Genomic DNA, 17,330 nt, shown 5'->3' with positions numbered 1-17,330 from the left:
AAATATCCAAAAATATCCAAATTTGAAAATTTGGATATTTCAAATATGACAGGAAGTGGCTCTTAAGCTATTGCTGGACTCCATCAGCACAGAAAACCAAACACCTGTCAGGCTGCTGGTAATAACCCAGTTTGTAAAGCCGTGATGAAGCCTCACCATAAAGGGAGGGAATCGTGCATTTTCCAGGCACATTCTGCTACAAAACCAAACAATCACGTAACTATGTTACCTTCAGTGATTATGAAAATGATGTACATATCAAATAGTTGTATCTTCTGATTCCTTGAAATTGGGCCTTAATATGAATCCTTTAAATGAGGGCGGGGGTGTTATCGCCTCCTACTGGTCCAGCATGGTAGTACAAGTATCACAATGCAGCTTCTCTCATGATTAGTTCTTTTTTTTTTCTTGGTTATCTAAACTATTACCATTTCTACTGCAAGTCTTACACATGTTTAATAATTGTATCTAAAGGTTGTATTAAAAACTGTCAGTTATTTAACACTAAATCACACAGGATGATACATTTGGCTTTTGGTGGTTTACATTTCTATGATGCTTTGCAGGAAACCGTCTGATCCGATATGATGTCAAAGGAGTTGTCTCTACTTCACCCCCACCTCGGTCCCTCCACCCAGTTCCACAGGGCTGTACCCATCTGTACCTTGACCTGATAATTAGCTGCTCACAACTGCTCTGGGATAGTGAAGTGAAGACTGTGTCAAAGTAGAGGGCAAATCCAAAATAGAACAAGTGTCAGAAAAAGAGCAAGGGCTTTGGAAAACAATCCAACCGATTGCTTCAGCTGTTCAGTTTCAGCAACTGAGCAAAGGAAATCATGAGAAGAAATACAACCAGCTGGTCTAGATTTAAACCGACACTTATAACTGCAGCATAATGGATTGTCCCTCAGCACAGTTGTGAAAATAATAATGTCCACCTTGTTTCATCTCTTACCTCCTGACCAGATCTGGCAGAGTTCTCTGCTGAGTGCAGGGACTCGATCTCCCCTTCCACCATCGCCGCCTCCAGACATTCATGGAGGTCCTTGAAGCCGTTCACCTGCAGGGGGTACTGGCCAAACATCTCTGTGTTCTCAAACTTTTTCCCTGAGGGATTCCACACAGAGGGGACAGATTGTAAGTCATCAGACTCTCTTAGTAAAACTGGTCCAAAACTCTAGCCTCTGACAAGGGACGATAAAAAAATGTTTATGTATTTTTTTCCATCGTAAGCAACTGACTTTTTATGCCTTTCAATGGCAGATCACATATTTTTTTCTAATCTGGATACAAATTTAATTAATTCCAACAGAGTTTAACGTATACAGTTGAAACCAGAAGTTGACATAAACTGAATAGAAATACTGAAATTATTTTTGTTGTCTAAATGCCACAATAATAACAGAATATGTCGGCTCCATTTAATAATTTCTTCAAAATATGTTTATATACAGAAGGATTATGTCTTCTGGTTGAAACTGTACTAAAAAAAAGAATAATGCAAAATAAAATTATTTGTTCCACCCAAACATGCTAGCATTTCTGGAATCACGCAGCGCCGGAGGAGAACGTGTTCCCTGCAGCTCCACAGCTGATTCTCTTTAAATCCTTGGCAGTTAATCTGCATTTTTTCCCCTCTCTCAGCACACTGTGACTCAACAAGACATTCTGCGACTACGCCCCTATAACCTGGCAACTTCTTAAAAAGAATTTTGAACTTTTCTGAGTCAATCTCATCTCCTCCTTTTGCCCATGTTGAGGGATAGAAGCCGCCTAATAATTATAAGCACCTGGGTGTAGAGTTGGCCACACCCTCCCTTGTTACATAAATGCATTTCACCAGATATGCTTAATTCCTCCTTCATCCGGCTGGAATTTGGAAGACATTGCATAAAAACAACAAAGCAACCGCTTATCATTAATGTAGCAAAAGCTATGCAGAAATCATTCGGGGACCTTACTTACATTTCAAAAAACAATAAAAAAAATTTTTTTTTTATCAGATTCTGAATATACGTTTCACCTGGTGTCTGAAACTTAAGTTGTGATTCCACCGCTACTTCCAAAACTCCTGAAGGCCGGCAGTAAAGATGGAGCAGCTCTTATTGAAGATAACTGGACTGGTATTGTGATGGATCATTTTAGGATCTACTTAAAAAGTAACAATTATCACCGAGGGTCTGTATTGTCGTTTTATCAATACCGTGAAGCACGCGTCACATACTGATACCAGTCCAGCCAGAAAAAAAGAGGAGGGAGCGTGCTAGCAGACATACAGATGAGGCGCTGAAGGACATTTTACGAGCAGCAGAGTCCACAGACCCGGCTTCTGGTGGCTCTGGGCCAGCGTGTCGTGCATAATAAACACAATGTCAATCAGCCATCAAGGTCTTCCGCGATCAATGTAACTGCTCTGCTGTTTTACATGGAGCTCATCTCATTACGACAAGGGCACCTTTCATTACTGGGGGCAAGGACTCGCCTGCTTTGTGGACGCCGACATCAGACCCCACGCCAAAGCTTTATTTATGTCCGATTCTTTACTATTAACTATGTTTTAAATTAAAAACTCGCTCTCACCTTCCAACACACCCACGGCGAGGAAGCGGCCGTAGAAAAGCTCCACCATCGGGTTCTTTGGCTTCTCTCCCACGCTGTAAAAGAAATATTTATTTCAGAAAACACAAGCCTCAGCGTGAAGCGTCTCCCTCATTTAATCGCCCAGTGACCACATCTGCTCGTTTGAGGTGAAAAACGGGGCAGATTTCAAACGTTCGCCGATAATTTAGTGGTAAAAAAAAAAAACGAAAGCATACGTGTGTAGTGAATGGGACAGTCTGAATAAAAATATTAGATATTCAAAGCCTGAATTTCTTGGGGGTGCGGGGGGGGCGGGGGGGGATTGTTCACTAGGGGTGCACAGGTTGCAGTTTTCAGGCTGATTTTGGCTGATACCTTTTGTCTAAGTCTATAATTAGGCGACAAATTCATCAAGTTGGCGACAGCGCGGTGACTGTTTTTGACCCTGGCAGATGTAACTTGGGTGGTTTTAGTAATTTGGCAAAGATAAGATCAGATTCACATCCAAGTGTTGGCCGATCTCCCAAAATGAAGAAAACTGTGGCGCACCTCTGCTGTTTACTGTTCAAATTTAAATATCAAGCACCACAGTGTGAAGTAGCTGTGTTAGTGAAAAGCAACTGAATCTTCTCATGACAGCAAAAAGGAATCCAACTCTAGAGTTCGACTAATTGCTTATTACACTGAGGTGTGTGTTTGGAGTCAGAAGAGAACCGCAGCATAAAACGAGACCGCAAATTGTGCGTTTGTCACTTTATATATCTTCAAACTTTAATGTATTTTAGGTCACGAGTAAGTTTGCAGAGATCCATTGTATAAAATCCTAATAAAATATAATTAATGTTGTGGTTATAACGTGAAAACACGTGAAAGGGTTCAGGAAGTATCCGTCACCACGGCGAGGATGGGTTACCTGTCTTCCTCAGCCTTCATCTGGAAGGCGTCCTCCAGCCAGTCGAGCAGCTTGTGGGTGAACTCGCTCACATCCTGCTGTTAAACACACACACGCGCGCGCACACACACACACACAGGTAAACATTTTCAGTATTTACCCCTATAACCATCAAACCAGTGCAATCCCTGTGCTTTACACAACGTCCATCAGATTTCGAAATAAGACGACTCATCTTTGACAAGGAGTTCACAGACTGGTGAACCTCACAGATAACTTGCATTCCCTGGGGCCTCTCTCTCTCTCTCTTCCTCTCTTTTAGTCGTCAGTAGCAACTGGTAATTCAGGTCAGTGCCTATCAGACGTGGCTAAAACTCAGGGGAGAGAGGAGACTGATGAGCAGAGGCCAGGAGGCCGACCTCACTTTGCTTCTGCAAAAGCGCTGGCTAAGAACAAACGGCCAAGTGAGGAGCAAAACAAACAGTTATGCACATTTAACGTGTTTGTCAAATTCAATAATGAAGAGTCCTGTAAGGAGGAAGAGTTCACAGGGGATGAAGATTAATAGTATGTAGATTAAAGAGGTTAAGTGCGCTTGCTCCAACAGAGAAGCACGAAGCAGACATGAAGCTTGTAGCTGCCGCTAACGCCGTTTGAAGGAAGTTGTTCCTTCCCACTGTCACCACACGTCGATAAGAGGGGGGAAGGATTTCTGGAAAGTTAATGACTCCTTGAAACTGGGCTTATGGAAGATGGATAACTTCTTTTAACAATTGAAATAATAAACTGGGCCTAATTGCATTTTAAAAACAGGATCAAACTGGAACGTATGTAAGTGAATTTGAAGCTATCCACAAGCTGGACTGATATGATAACATATTTATGTTTATTATTTAGATCCTTTTGTCTTATAAAGTGACTTAAGATGGAAAAAAATAAAAAAATAAAATTATGGACAAACCTGACAGAAAAACAGTGTTTCTTCAGTCAGAGCTGAAGATCACCATATACAATAACTCTTTGACAAATTTTCAATTCATATGAGTTACAACATCATTTAATTTCCTTTTGGGATCAATAAAGTAGTTTTGAATTTGATGCAAATTGGCTCTGTATAAATAAACCAAAATCAATTGGTGGGTTTTATTTAGGGGTATCAGAACCAAATGGGCTAAAATTGTTTTTGTAATTTGGGAAAGTGTGGAAACCTTCAAGGCCGTGCTAAAACTTTTCTTACAAGAAAATCAAAAAGCAACACAAACACTCCAAGAAGACGCCTACACTGGTTGCCATGGTAATTCTAAATATCTGATCTGAAACCAGGCTCTAGTCAAGTTTGCTTAAAACCTGTTGCTCCTCAGAAGACACGAGCTGCATCGACGCGCTGATCTCTGACTTGGCAGCTGGACAACACGTTGCTATGGTGAGCAGGTCGTTGCAGAAAGAGGCTTACCTGCTGTGACTCACTGGATTTGAAGGCGTCTTTGAGGATCTCCACTGCCCGGGACGGATCCACATATTTCCTCTTGGAGCCCACCATGAGCGAGAACAGGTTCCTCAGCTCTTGCATAAAGGGCAGATTTCTGTGCTCCTAGTCGTTGCAACACAAGTAGGAGAAAAATTTTATTTTTTTTTAAATCAATCGATTAACATCTTAGATCTATCAAACTAAAGGTATGACAGGATTCAATGAAAATTGAAATCGGAAAAAAAAAATTGGTGCTTTTCAATCACGTCTTGTGATTGAAAAGAATAGAAAACTAAGGAGAGAAATGGTACTTCTTGTGAGATGAAACCGTTGACTTCAGAGTCTGTGTCGAACTCCTAGATCAGTGCTAGTAGTAGCAGAAGTGGTGAGCATTTTGTGGTTCTTGGAAGCCGTTTCATATTTCTCACATTGCATATGACTTTCTACAGTCTTATCCCTCGTAGTGCCGAGTTTTTCCCCCCGCAGAATTCCTGCAGCATCTTAGGGGTTGGCAACTAGGGCTGAAACGATTCCTCGAATGATTCGAGTACCTCGATTACTAAAATTCCTCGAGGAAAATTTACCTGCCTCGAAGCTTCGTTAATTTATGTTTTATTAGTTAGCGCACCGTGTTCCGGCCGGGACTTCATTTGCGTTGCGCGGAGCTCTCACTTCCGCCTCTGAGTTGTTGACAAAAGCTAAGTCTCAGCGGCATAAAGTCCAATCTTCAAGATTGGCCCGTGGGGATTTTATTGATTGATGATAATGCCCGACTTTTTATCGTTTTTGGGGAACCAATAAGCATCCTTAAAATGACTGGGGAATGCCTGGAGTACGGCAGCATTTCTCCTCCGGGGCTGCTGGTTGAAAGCGAACGGCGGGAAGAGCGCTGAGGTGAGCGGATAGCCTGAACAGGGCGGGCGGCTGAGTAGCTGATGCTTACCGTGTAAATGTAGCTTTACCGACGAACCGCACAATAAATTTCATATCCCGGTCTGAAGAAACGGGTGGCGTACATGGCTGGTAGATGAGTTTCTGAGTGTGACCAGTGAAGGTGTCGTAAATATCCCGTATTGCTTCCCCCCGTGTTCGTCCCCCGGTCTAACGGTTCGTCAGTCCGCTGGTCTATTTCCTCCCCTCCACCCCATCTTACGTTCGTTCATTGGCCCTCTCCTCCCACTCCAGGCGGCATTTCCCGTATTTTCAAACCCAAAGCGTGACAGGTTAGGTGGCAAGGTGAGTTTAATTAATCTATTAAACTCACTGAAGATGAATACATGAACTAAAAGCTGGATTGTAGACATTTTTATAAGCATATTTGTGAGCCTGCCTCTTTGTTATTAAATTCAATATAATTTCAGATTTTTCTATAACTTTTCTTCTGGTTAACTTAGAAAGTGAGCTATTATTGTTACAGGTTAGTTTTCTAAACTACAAAAAAGCAACTGTTAGGGATGCTCAAATATGAAAAATTGGACTGATATTGATATCTGATAGTAACACCAGTATTATGCCAGATTTACCAATATTTCATTTTAGAATTTTTTTTTATCCGATTACTCGATTAATCGTAAGAATAATCGATAGATTACTCGATTACTAAAATATTCGTTTACAACAGCCCTATTGGCAACAGAAGAGAGCCAGTGGCGATACATTTGCACTAACTCATGATAGATGCAGAAAAGCTAGCGAGTTTATATTAGCAGCTAGTTAGCGGTAGCCTAAACCGCCTCAAGTCCCACAACGCAATGAAGACGTCTGCATGTGACTCAAACTTTTGCTTGGCAGAAAAGTCCCACAAGAAAAAAAACTAAACAAAAAACATATAACATGCAAGATTAAATTTAAGCCTCGGCATTAACATATTTAAGACCAAATTACATTTTCAAGCAAATTTAAGGCCTTAATTTTAGATATAGATAGCAGTTTTCTTTTTATGATGAATCAGAACAGACAAGAGAGTGGCGACATGAATCCAGAGTACAAAATAATACGGGTTTAAAGTTTTCACATCACATGTTTGCTTTAATCAGATAGAATCCAATAAATATGCAAGTGACTATTTAAAAAAACAGAATTCCTCGGGGACAGATTTTAAATTTACAGGAAATTTAGTCGACTAAAATGCCGGATGAAAAGTCGAGAAAAACTCGATTAAAGGTGACTAAAAGGCAGCTAAAACTGAATTGAATTTTAGTCACAAGACTAAAATTACATTTCAAACAAAGCAGACCATCCTAGAAAACAAACTGTGGTCGGTTTGAAGCGGACCAAACAGCCTGATTTTCCTCCACTGGAGGGAGTGAGGGTCAGGGGGGAGGCCGGCGTTGCTGATGTAAGTCCAACATACCAACAACCTCCAACAATCTCACATGCAAGAAAAGCGCCAGTGATTAGAATGAAGGGTGTCGAGAGGAAGAGGGGTCGGCCCCAAATTACGTTTCCGTAGCAGAGGATTAGATCAGATCAGCAGCAGCAGCAGGCCGACCCTACAGGACCGCTCTCTGGAGCCGAGTGTGTGGTTAAAGTAATTTACTCTAATCCGAAAGCTGTTCTATCATGGATACAGGACGTGAAACGTTCAGCCGACATGACCCAAGCGGTGTCCCCAGAACCCAACACAACAGCCTCTGAATTGTGGAACTCCATCCGTCTCCACAGGAACTGCTAGCTCCAGTTAAGAGCAGCTGCACTAACAAAGCTTAGAAGATGTTACTTCAGCTTTACTTCCACGTTTCAACTCACCTTCTGGTTGCGAGGCAGATCAAGGACTCTGGCGGGTGGCGAGTAGTTGAGAACCAGCCTCTGGAACTCCAGCAAGTTGAACAGAGACTGGAGAGCAAGAAGAAATGAAGCTGTGTTAGAAACGTTCCACGTGAAACATCAGCAGCTGTAGAATTGAGGATGCAATGCCATTGGCTGAGAAAAAAAACTAAACCAGAGCTTTAACACAAAAACGGGTAGAAAATACCTTCTACAAAGTGACTTTATTCCAGATATGTTTAAAAGTCTTTTTTTGTTTTATTCCAAATTGAGTGTAATGTCTCTAGCGAATGAAATTTTCTCGTCCAAACCACATGACCCAGGTCTCCAAGCCTGCCCTGTTTATCGTCAAGTCTGAATTACCACAGGGACATTTGATAATCATCTTTCAACCTTTTAATATTTCGGAATTCTTATCTTTTAACATTCATTTTTCCATCCAAAAATCTACTGATTCGTATTTAGAAAATTGTTCAAATGCAATGTTTATCTCCTTACAAACATAAATAGGCATTTATGCTAATGAGGGAAAAAAAATTGTTAGTGTTGAATTTCTGAATGAATGAATGTTTTTCAGTCTTTGTAATGTCTAAGCTAACACTTGTTTATTCTGTCTTCATATTGTTCACTCCATTATATATTGCACTAATTATGGTTTGGAAAGTTTTCTTCTCACTCTGATCTGAGGACATTTTGAGAATATTGGAAAAACTGTTTTCTAAATACACATTTAAAACTTTCGTTCTGAATTTTAGTCAAGATATTCAAATTTAAGGAACAAATAGCACCATGATGAACGAGATAAAGGAGTTGAATGCAAATACAGGAGAATGTTAAACCTCTGAAAGAACAAAAGAGGAAGTGCTTTTATTTTAGTCAAAACTAGCCCTTATTGCAGCTAGCTTATCAGCGAGAGAACGTATAGCTTATATATGGAGAGACTTTCATGTGGTCATTATTCTGAAGTTACAGCTAGCGTGAACACATCGTTATGAGCCATTAACGTCCCATAATCCCTCAATATCACTAGCTATTAATCAAGCTAATCCTTTCGCAGTAAAACGTGCAGCAGCAGAAGTCTGTGGCTGCGTTAAAGAGTCGAGTCTCAGACCAAAAGTACAAGTCTAAAGTCTTGTGGATTTGCTTGGGTTTTTGCCACTTTTGCTATGGTGACTTACAACCGGTATGAGAAAACAGAACTTCTATAGCATTACAGCGGTTATACAAGAAGCCCCACTGCCAAGTATTTGTATGCTTAATTTATTCACACGTCATCTTTCTATAAAGACTCATCCAACAGCGCTCCAAAACAACAGTACACTAAACAGTGCGGCTAAAATATTGATATGTAATTAGATGGAAAGCAGAAGCCGCTTAAAAACATTTAAATTGATTTTCTCTCTGCTGCGTCAGATGTTGTGCCGTAGCTAATTATTGTAGGTTGAACTGTGGTGGAGGAAAGCTGGAAAAACACTGCTACCGATTTATTTTAGGACGTTGAATAGTGGGGCTGATTAGCTGATCAGAATAAGTGAGCTGCAGGAGTTCATGTCTGTCCCTTAGTGTCAGTGTGATATATTAGAGAATATACTCTCTCGTTAAGTTTCGTTTCATTTTCACCGTGTTTGTGTCAGAACCTTCCCGTTTTTCAAATTAAAAGCTTTTCCCGTTCAAGTCATTTAAAAGTTCTACTGAAATGTGTGCAAGTTGAGAATGCAAATGTTACTCATATTGATTTTTTTTTTTATTAATTAATTTTGATTTAACTTCTACTGCCTGCGATCACACTTTGATTACTTTATAGCACATGTGCCAAACTCAAGGCCCGTGAGCCAATTGTGGCATGCCATAATCATTTATCTCTCCCTCAAGACTCTAGAGCAGGGGTGTCCAAAGTCGGTCCTCGAGGGCCGGCATCCTGCATGTTTTAGTTCTCTCCCTGGTTTAACACACCTGCATCAAATGATGGCTCGTTAGAAAGGCCTAAGAGGAACATTGACATGCTGAGGAGGTTCTTACTACCACTAGGGAGAGAACTAAAACATGCAGGATGCCAGCCCTTGAGGACCGACTTTGGACACCCCTGCTCTAGAGTGATGGATAAAAAGAATTTCAAAATGCACTTAAATAGTGTTATATCAGTCAAATCAAATCAGTTTTTATTTGTATTGTGCCAAATTACATCAAAGTGAAAGGGTGCTAAAGATTTCATTGAAAAAAAACCCCAGTTGTAATGTTTTAACAGTTTGTTCATTGGTAGTTTTATCAATACATTTTGCCGCAACCTGCTCTTTGAGGACACGCATGATCTTGACGTTGCATGAAATGAAAACGAGTGTGATGCCTCTGTTTTAGACAGGTCTTACTATTAGTAAGATAACTAGAGCTGAATGAGTTATTTTAAGCACAGAAAGCAGAGAAGAGTCAGAAACTCCAAACACTGACACATGAAAGTACTGATCTAATCTAATCTGATAAATTAGTGAAATTACAGTGTTGTGTCATTGTGTTGTCTTTGGAAGGTTGAGACTTTGTCTCCGACAGGAAAAAAAAAAAAAAAGAAAGTTGTTTACTTCAAAGTGAGAAGGCCAAGCAGTGCCGTCTTCTTAGCCATATGGATAACATTACAGGCAAAAGCCAAGCATCATGTGATGGTGTATCCAGTGTTCATTTGGCATATTTAAGCTCAGATCACATTTTACCACCAAGTCCAGCAGCACATGAGATGTGATTAACCTTCCCTGGATTTCTTACATTATAACGGCTGGCATGATTCCGGTAATTAGATTTTCACATTATTACAACCCCATGGAACTAAACAAGAATACATTAAACATGATTTAGAAGAAAAAAACAAACACACACACACACACACACACACACACACACACACGCATACACACAAATGTTTTTAGGTTTTTGATTATAGTATTTTCAGTGTAAAAGACTCCAAGACTGAAGAGAAATTAAATTACTTCTGAATTTGAAAGCAAGGTTGATAAAAGGGGAAACCATGTTAGCAAATGTAATGCCCTGACAAAACATTTTCCGCATACATCACTGGCGTGAATGCATTTTAATATAGTCGTAATACTCATTAAAGGGGCAGTATTATGTGTTTTCCGCACACAAGTATCATTTTACAGCACAGTGGTGTAACCATGTCATCTCTAGTTGTAAATAAAAATGCTACATATATAAAAATGGAACTAAGAACAAATTTGACTCTATAATTTACTACCTTGAAATTGGGCCTCTGCCTCTTTAAAAACTCCACTTTCAGGAAGTCATGGCTTCTTCATTAACCCTTTAACAAAGCTTTTACTAGCGTTTTGCATAGCTGAATGGTTGCCACGGGAGATTAAAGGATTTCTCAAACATGAACGAAGGAATCAAGGCAAAACTACAGGTATGTTTTTGATGAGGGAATAACAGTATAACATAATGTAAAGCTCAACAAAAAAAGGAAACGATTTTATTTAATATTGTCCCTTTAAGATATCTCCACCACCACCAAATATTCATACAACAGGCTGAAAAACCATTTCAGTTCCTCCCAGTTAGAATATAATGCTCATCAAACATTAGGTATTACTATTGCATACACTTATATTATGTGGATGATGCCATTCTTTTTTGTGCAACTCTAGTTTGGACCAATAGTTTACCTGTATGACAGCACTGAACCAGCAGGTATTGCCGACGTTCTTCAGACCCACTGGGCAGCTGTCTATCCTCTTTCTGTCATGAGGGTTGGGCGAGTCGCTCCATACTTCTGTGTGGGTACGCTTTAGACTCGCTTTGTTCTCTGCTATGCTGGCCTCCAAAACCCTACAAGAACAGAAACCAGGAAACATTACAAAAAAAATAATAACATTTTTGACATTGACACAAATATAAAATTATCTTTTAGAGATGCACCGATCCACTTTTTTCACTTCTGATACCTATACAGATATCTGAGGTTTAGTATCGGCCTATACCGATCCGACACAAATAAACACAAACTTTTTTTTCTAAAACATAGACATAAATGTTGTGAATTCTAAATGTATTTGATAACTCTGCACCAGTACAGCACACTTAAATACACCAATAGCTTCACAAGCTTGTAAGGATGTACAAAAAAAACCAACTTTCATTTGTTCCGTCAGTTCTTTCAGTAGCATAAACAGCCAATTTAAAATAAACAAGAAACAAACTGACAAACAATAGGTTGACTGCTTCGGTCAAACGTGTAAAAAACTAAACCGCAGCAAATAATTCAGAAAGTGCAAATAGGAATTTTAAATATGACGTAAAACAAATCAAGCATGACATCGCTGAGAGCACAAAGCATAGAGTTAGACTGAATAGAAATAATTTTTTTCCCCAATATCTGGATTGATACAGATATCAACGTCGGATCGATGCATCTCCACTGTCTTTGACCTGAGCTCACCTGCTGATGGCCTGCTCCTCATCAGTGATGCCCGTCTCCCTAAACGCCCTGCTGGACTCCTCCAGGCTGAGGGCGATCGCCCTCTGCAGGTCATCTTTATCGTCCCCAGTCAGGTCAATTACATCTGCAGCAGCAGCAACAAAAGGCATCAACGGAAATGTCATGTTCCGCAAAACGTTTGCACATATTGCTATTAGAGTCATTTTGGAGTCATCCCACTCTGAGGTAATGTGCTTACTTGTGTCCGCCTGGCTGCCGACGCTGATATATCTGTCGCTGGCCACCTGGGAAGTCTGGTAGTAGGTAGTCTCATCTTGCTGAGGAACCTTTGAGTTCTTCTCTGTTAAAAACGCCACGGCCTCAGCCACGTCTCCATTGCTCACCTGCAGTGAAAACAAACAAATAAAAAATAGAACGTTAGAGCAGGAAAAGTTAAAGACATATTTTACACTTTCTATGTTGAATCAAATACAAACTGCATGAGATTTTGACTTAAGAGGGATGTGTGTCGTTTTAGCAGTAAACTATAAATAGGGGGGAAATGTTAACCCCGGTTTTACATAAACGGGGGGGGGGGGGAAGAGACAGATTTCTCGAGAGGTGGCCTTTGCTTTGAGCCGTACCTGCAGGGCCTGCTGAAGCAGCTGAATGTCTGTGGTGCCTGTGACCTCTCTCAGCTGGTTTAGTAGCGTCTGCTGGTGCTGTTGAGAGCGAGAGAGAGACAGAAAAATGATAAAAATGCGGCTCCAGGCGAAGCTCGGTTGAGTTATTGCTTCGATTATTCCCTTTACAATTGGAAAACAAAGACGGGGACCAAAGAAAGTCAGCAAACTGTCCAAAAATAACAGCAAAACACCAGCTGGCAGCGATGAGCATTTCTAGTCTGTGATTTCAGGATGAACAAAAGTCATTCAGTCCTTACATCTTGTGTTCAACGGAAACCGACTAATTCCTTGCCGTTACCAAAAGTCGACATGTTGTGTTGTTTCTGATTTGAAGCTGTTGACAGACGAGCCTTAATCGCAAAACGCTGCATCTCTCGAGTAACAGGAGCAGACAAGTTGGAGGTTTGGACTCAGAAATTTCTCGGCATTTTGTACCTCTGGTAAGGCACTGACCCATCAGTGGATGGGAAAGTCCACTACACCAGAACATTTTCAGCAAATGTGTTTTTATCTCTCCGTTAGCGCATCAACTCTCTTCTTGGAAAAGCCAAAAGCCGCATCAAGTGAGCGTAGAAAACTTTTTTGGCAAACTGGGGATGTTACTTTGAATTTCTCAGTTTCTGTCCACTTTATCTAATGCAATACTTCAGATTGTCGATGGAAACACAGACCAGTGGCTGGTTTGGTTTCCTCATTTTAAATTTCCTAAAATTAGGACAATTTCTTAACTTTCTAAAATTAAGAAAATCGTGGAGAATTTTATTTTTAGTCAGAAAACCTTTAAAGGAATGAGGCATGTTCAAAGTTATGTCATATTTTTGTTGTTTAGCTTGTCTGCCATGACATCCAAGTCCCTAAAACTCTCATGTTATTCTGCTGCTGCATCAAACATCCTAGAGGTCGCTGTGAATCCCATTCAACACCATAAGGTTCACAATAAAGAGAGCATGAACTCGTCCAAATGAATCTGGGAACTGAACTGTATCAAAAATCTTATTCGTAGCCATCATGAATAGGAAAGTCATCGTACTGTTTAGATTTCCAACAAATCCACAAGGTCTAGTCTGTAAGCTAAATAGCCCATTAGGGCTGAAACGATTCCTCGAATGATTCGAGTACCTCGATTTACTAAAATTCCTCGAGGAAAATTTACCTGCCTCGAAGCTTCGTTAATTTATGTTTAATTAGTTAGCGCACCGTGTTCCGGCCGGGACTTCATTTGCGTTGCGCGGAGCTCTCACTTCCGCCTCTGAGTTGTTGACAAAAGCTAAGTCTCAGCGGCATAAAGTCCAATCTTCAAGATTGGCCCGTGGGGATTTTATTGATTGATGATAATGCCCGACTTTTTATCGTTTTTGGGGAACCAATAAGCATCCTTAAAATGACTGGGGGAATGCCTGGAGTACGGCAGCATTTCTCCTCCGGGGCTGCTGGTTGAAAGCGAACGGCGGGAAGAGCGCTGAGGTGAGCGGATAGACTGAACAGGGCGGGCGGCTGAGTAGCTGATGCTTACCGTGTAAATGTAGCTTTACCGACGAACCGCACAATAAATTTCATATCCCGGTCTGAAGAAACGGGTGGCGGAGCGCATCGTACATGGCTGGTAGATGAGTTTCTGAGTGTGACCAGTGAAGGTGTCGTAAATATCCCGTATTGCTTCCCCCCGTGTTCGTCCCCCGGTCTAACGGTTCGTCAGTCCGCTGGTCTATTTCCTCCCCTCCACCCCATGTTCGTTCATTCGCCCTCTCCTCCCACTCCAGGCGGCATTTCCCGTATTTTCAAACCCAAAGCGTGACAGGTTAGGTGGCAAGGTGAGTTTAATTAATCTATTAAACTCACTGAAGATGAATACATAAACTAAAAGCTGGATTGTAGACATTTTTATAAGCATATTTGTGAGCCTGCCTCTTTGTTATTAAATTCAATATAATTTCAGATTTTTCTATAACTTTTCTTCTGGTTAACTTAGAAAGTGAGCTATTATTGTTACAGGTTAGTTTTCTAAACTACAAAAAAAGCAACTGTTAGGGATGCTCAAATATGAAAAATTGGACTGATATTGATATCTGATAGTAACACCGGTATTATGCCAGATTTACCAATATTTCATTTTATAATTTTTTTTTTTATCCGATTACTCGATTAATCGTAAGAATAATCGATAGATTACTCGATTACTAAAATATTCGTTTACAACAGCCCTATAGCCCATGCTTGGACTAATTCCACTAAATATAATGAATAAGCAGACCTTTTTTGACTTCACTGCAACAACACAAAGATAAAAACAAATAATTTGCAGACTGAATTGTTTCCTCAGGCCACATTCTACTGGAAATAATGGCTTTCTGGGTGAGACCGACATCAATAGCACTGTTGTAGAGAAGCTTTTTAAAGGTGCTCTTATGAATCTGCAACAGTTACAACAAAAAAGGTAATTAAAATAAAATGTAAAAAAAAAAAAACTTAGCACCTGGAGAAATGACGTGACGTCACACAGCAGCTCTCGCACTAAGCTAATGAAACTTTTATCCAACAAGTGGAAAGTGGAAAACTCTGTGTGGCTGCTGCTTCTGCAATGTAGGTAAGCATCACAGCATTACCTCAGTAGAAGAAATTCACAAAAAGTTATTCGAAAATCTCAGCTGGGGAAAAAAAAAAAAAAAAAGCAACAGCCACAAAAAAGTTAGGCTGACAGAGGATTCTCAAGTATTGGGAAAATTGGTAAAATGCTAAATAACAATGTGATGATCCAGATCCGAGTTAAAAAGGGAGATCAATTACGGCACTCCAACTTTTCTTTCAATGTGTCGGCATGAGATTCTTTTATAAGTTTAATGTTCTTTTCAGACATTTCTTGTTTTTACACGTTTTCTTTTTACACATCTTTCTTTATTCCTATTGTGCCATTTGGGAATTATGTTAGAGTCATAAACTTGACTTGTCAGAAGATATCTAGAGTTTGTTTAATGAAAATCTGACTGGTAAAATGAATATTTAATCAATTTTGTTTCATTAAGGCAACATGCAACCTGGACTAGAGCCACAAATATTAGAAAATCCAGTGTCAACAATAACATTGGAAATTACAGCAATCACGATATCGTTAAGCATTTTGATTGATGTCATTAGTGTCCAGTTTGAACATCTGCTGCTGTGTGACTAACTGGCTAAATATAGCATTAGCATGAAACGTGTAAGTTCATAAGTTTTGGAGTAGACAAGCCAACAAGTACTGCACAGCAAACGACTAGCAAGTGAAAATGTGCCGTTGCTGTTGTGCTGATTTATAACAAAATAAACACAAGGCGTTTAATTTAATCATCACATTTTTAAGCAAAGCTACATCGAGAAAATAAAACATTTTCAATAAAAAACAACAGTTTCTGGTGAAAATTTGTTGAATAAATAGATGCACGAGGTCAACAACAATTCTGCTATCAAGCTTATTCAACCAACAGATCGGTGCAAAGTGCTGCTGCAACATGTTTAGTATCGAGATGCTATTTTGGGCCTGAATAACTTCGCTGACAGGCTAACTCCTTTTTAGCACAGTGGTCTTTTACAGCATCCCATCCCATTAGCCATCGGTTCAAGAGAAATGTGCTTTTGCGGATGTCTATTGTGTTTCAGATTTACAGGTGAACCAAAAATAAGCGAATGCAAAGGTTCCGACTCAGGACTTTTGTATGTTAAAAAAAAAAAAAAAAAAAAAAAGATTAATTACACTAAAATTTTAAACATCTTAACATCTATGTAATTAATTACTCAAAATTTAAGTGTTAAAATCCCAGCAGTTGGTCTGATGTGTGAAACAATTCGACCTGCTAATCTCTGCTGCAAATACTGATGTCCAGCTGAATGACCAGTGCCTTTATTTATACGTATACATTTTAAATAAAAATTATCTGGATTTTTTTTCTTCAATAAATAAAGAATAAATTAAGTAGTAGAACAACCCCAGGAGAAAACATTTGTGAATCACAGCTGTGGATCGTAGATCTAAGTCTCCAGTTGTTGGGTTGGGAAAATCTGCTTGTTTACACAGACGGTACACAACTGGAAGGACCCACAGCAAAAGCCGACTCTTGTAACCATTTATTCTTGAAATAACTAAGAAAGTCAAATGAATTGAGGAGAAGATTTGAGTTTCAAACTAGTTTACTTAAAGAAATCTAGCAGGAACGGGTCTGACTCTCCATACATTATCAGTATCTGTTTATAATGGCAAAGCCAGAGGCTGACATGACAATGTAACTCTGTCAGCGTCAGAAAGATTGATGGGTGCAGGTCTGGATGGCATGGATGGTGTCTTCCTGATCAATGAGGTATGGTGTGGGTTCAGCCTGAGACAGTTTTAGGCCATGCCATCTACAACAGCAGTGACTCAGACATGCACACATACACACACATACACACACAGATACGCACGCACTCACACACACGGGGGAATCTCAGTGAAACACCTTTGGCAACAGAGCAACGCTGGGGCTCAGCAGAGGGTTACAGAGCAGGG

General features: G+C 40.0%; 1 protein-coding gene across 2 annotated transcripts in view; it reads right to left on the bottom strand.

The window, feature by feature from the left end:
• Nucleotides 1–17,330, bottom strand: part of usp25 (ubiquitin specific peptidase 25) — a 37,610-nt gene that overhangs the window by 18,670 nt on the left and 1,610 nt on the right. For both annotated transcript variants that reach the window (XM_014970918.2, XM_014970921.2), the window contains exons 2-10: nucleotides 12,773–12,850; nucleotides 12,388–12,532; nucleotides 12,150–12,273; nucleotides 11,377–11,539; nucleotides 7,691–7,777; nucleotides 4,928–5,065; nucleotides 3,496–3,572; nucleotides 2,583–2,656; nucleotides 958–1,109 (exon numbers count right to left, since the gene is read on the bottom strand). In XM_014970918.2, the coding sequence (XP_014826404.2) occupies nucleotides 958–1,109; nucleotides 2,583–2,656; nucleotides 3,496–3,572; nucleotides 4,928–5,065; nucleotides 7,691–7,777; nucleotides 11,377–11,539; nucleotides 12,150–12,273; nucleotides 12,388–12,532; nucleotides 12,773–12,850 (1,038 nt within the window). The remainder of the gene's footprint in view (nucleotides 1–957; nucleotides 1,110–2,582; nucleotides 2,657–3,495; nucleotides 3,573–4,927; nucleotides 5,066–7,690; nucleotides 7,778–11,376; nucleotides 11,540–12,149; nucleotides 12,274–12,387; nucleotides 12,533–12,772; nucleotides 12,851–17,330) is intronic.

This window comes from Poecilia mexicana, unplaced genomic scaffold (assembly GCF_051168715.1).
Source record: "Poecilia mexicana isolate PSO_F unplaced genomic scaffold, ASM5116871v1 scaffold_14, whole genome shotgun sequence".
Taxonomy (NCBI): domain Eukaryota; kingdom Metazoa; phylum Chordata; class Actinopteri; order Cyprinodontiformes; family Poeciliidae; genus Poecilia; species Poecilia mexicana.
The sequence above is the reverse complement of the archived record's forward strand: the minus strand, read 5'-3'. Positions and strand labels throughout refer to the sequence as shown.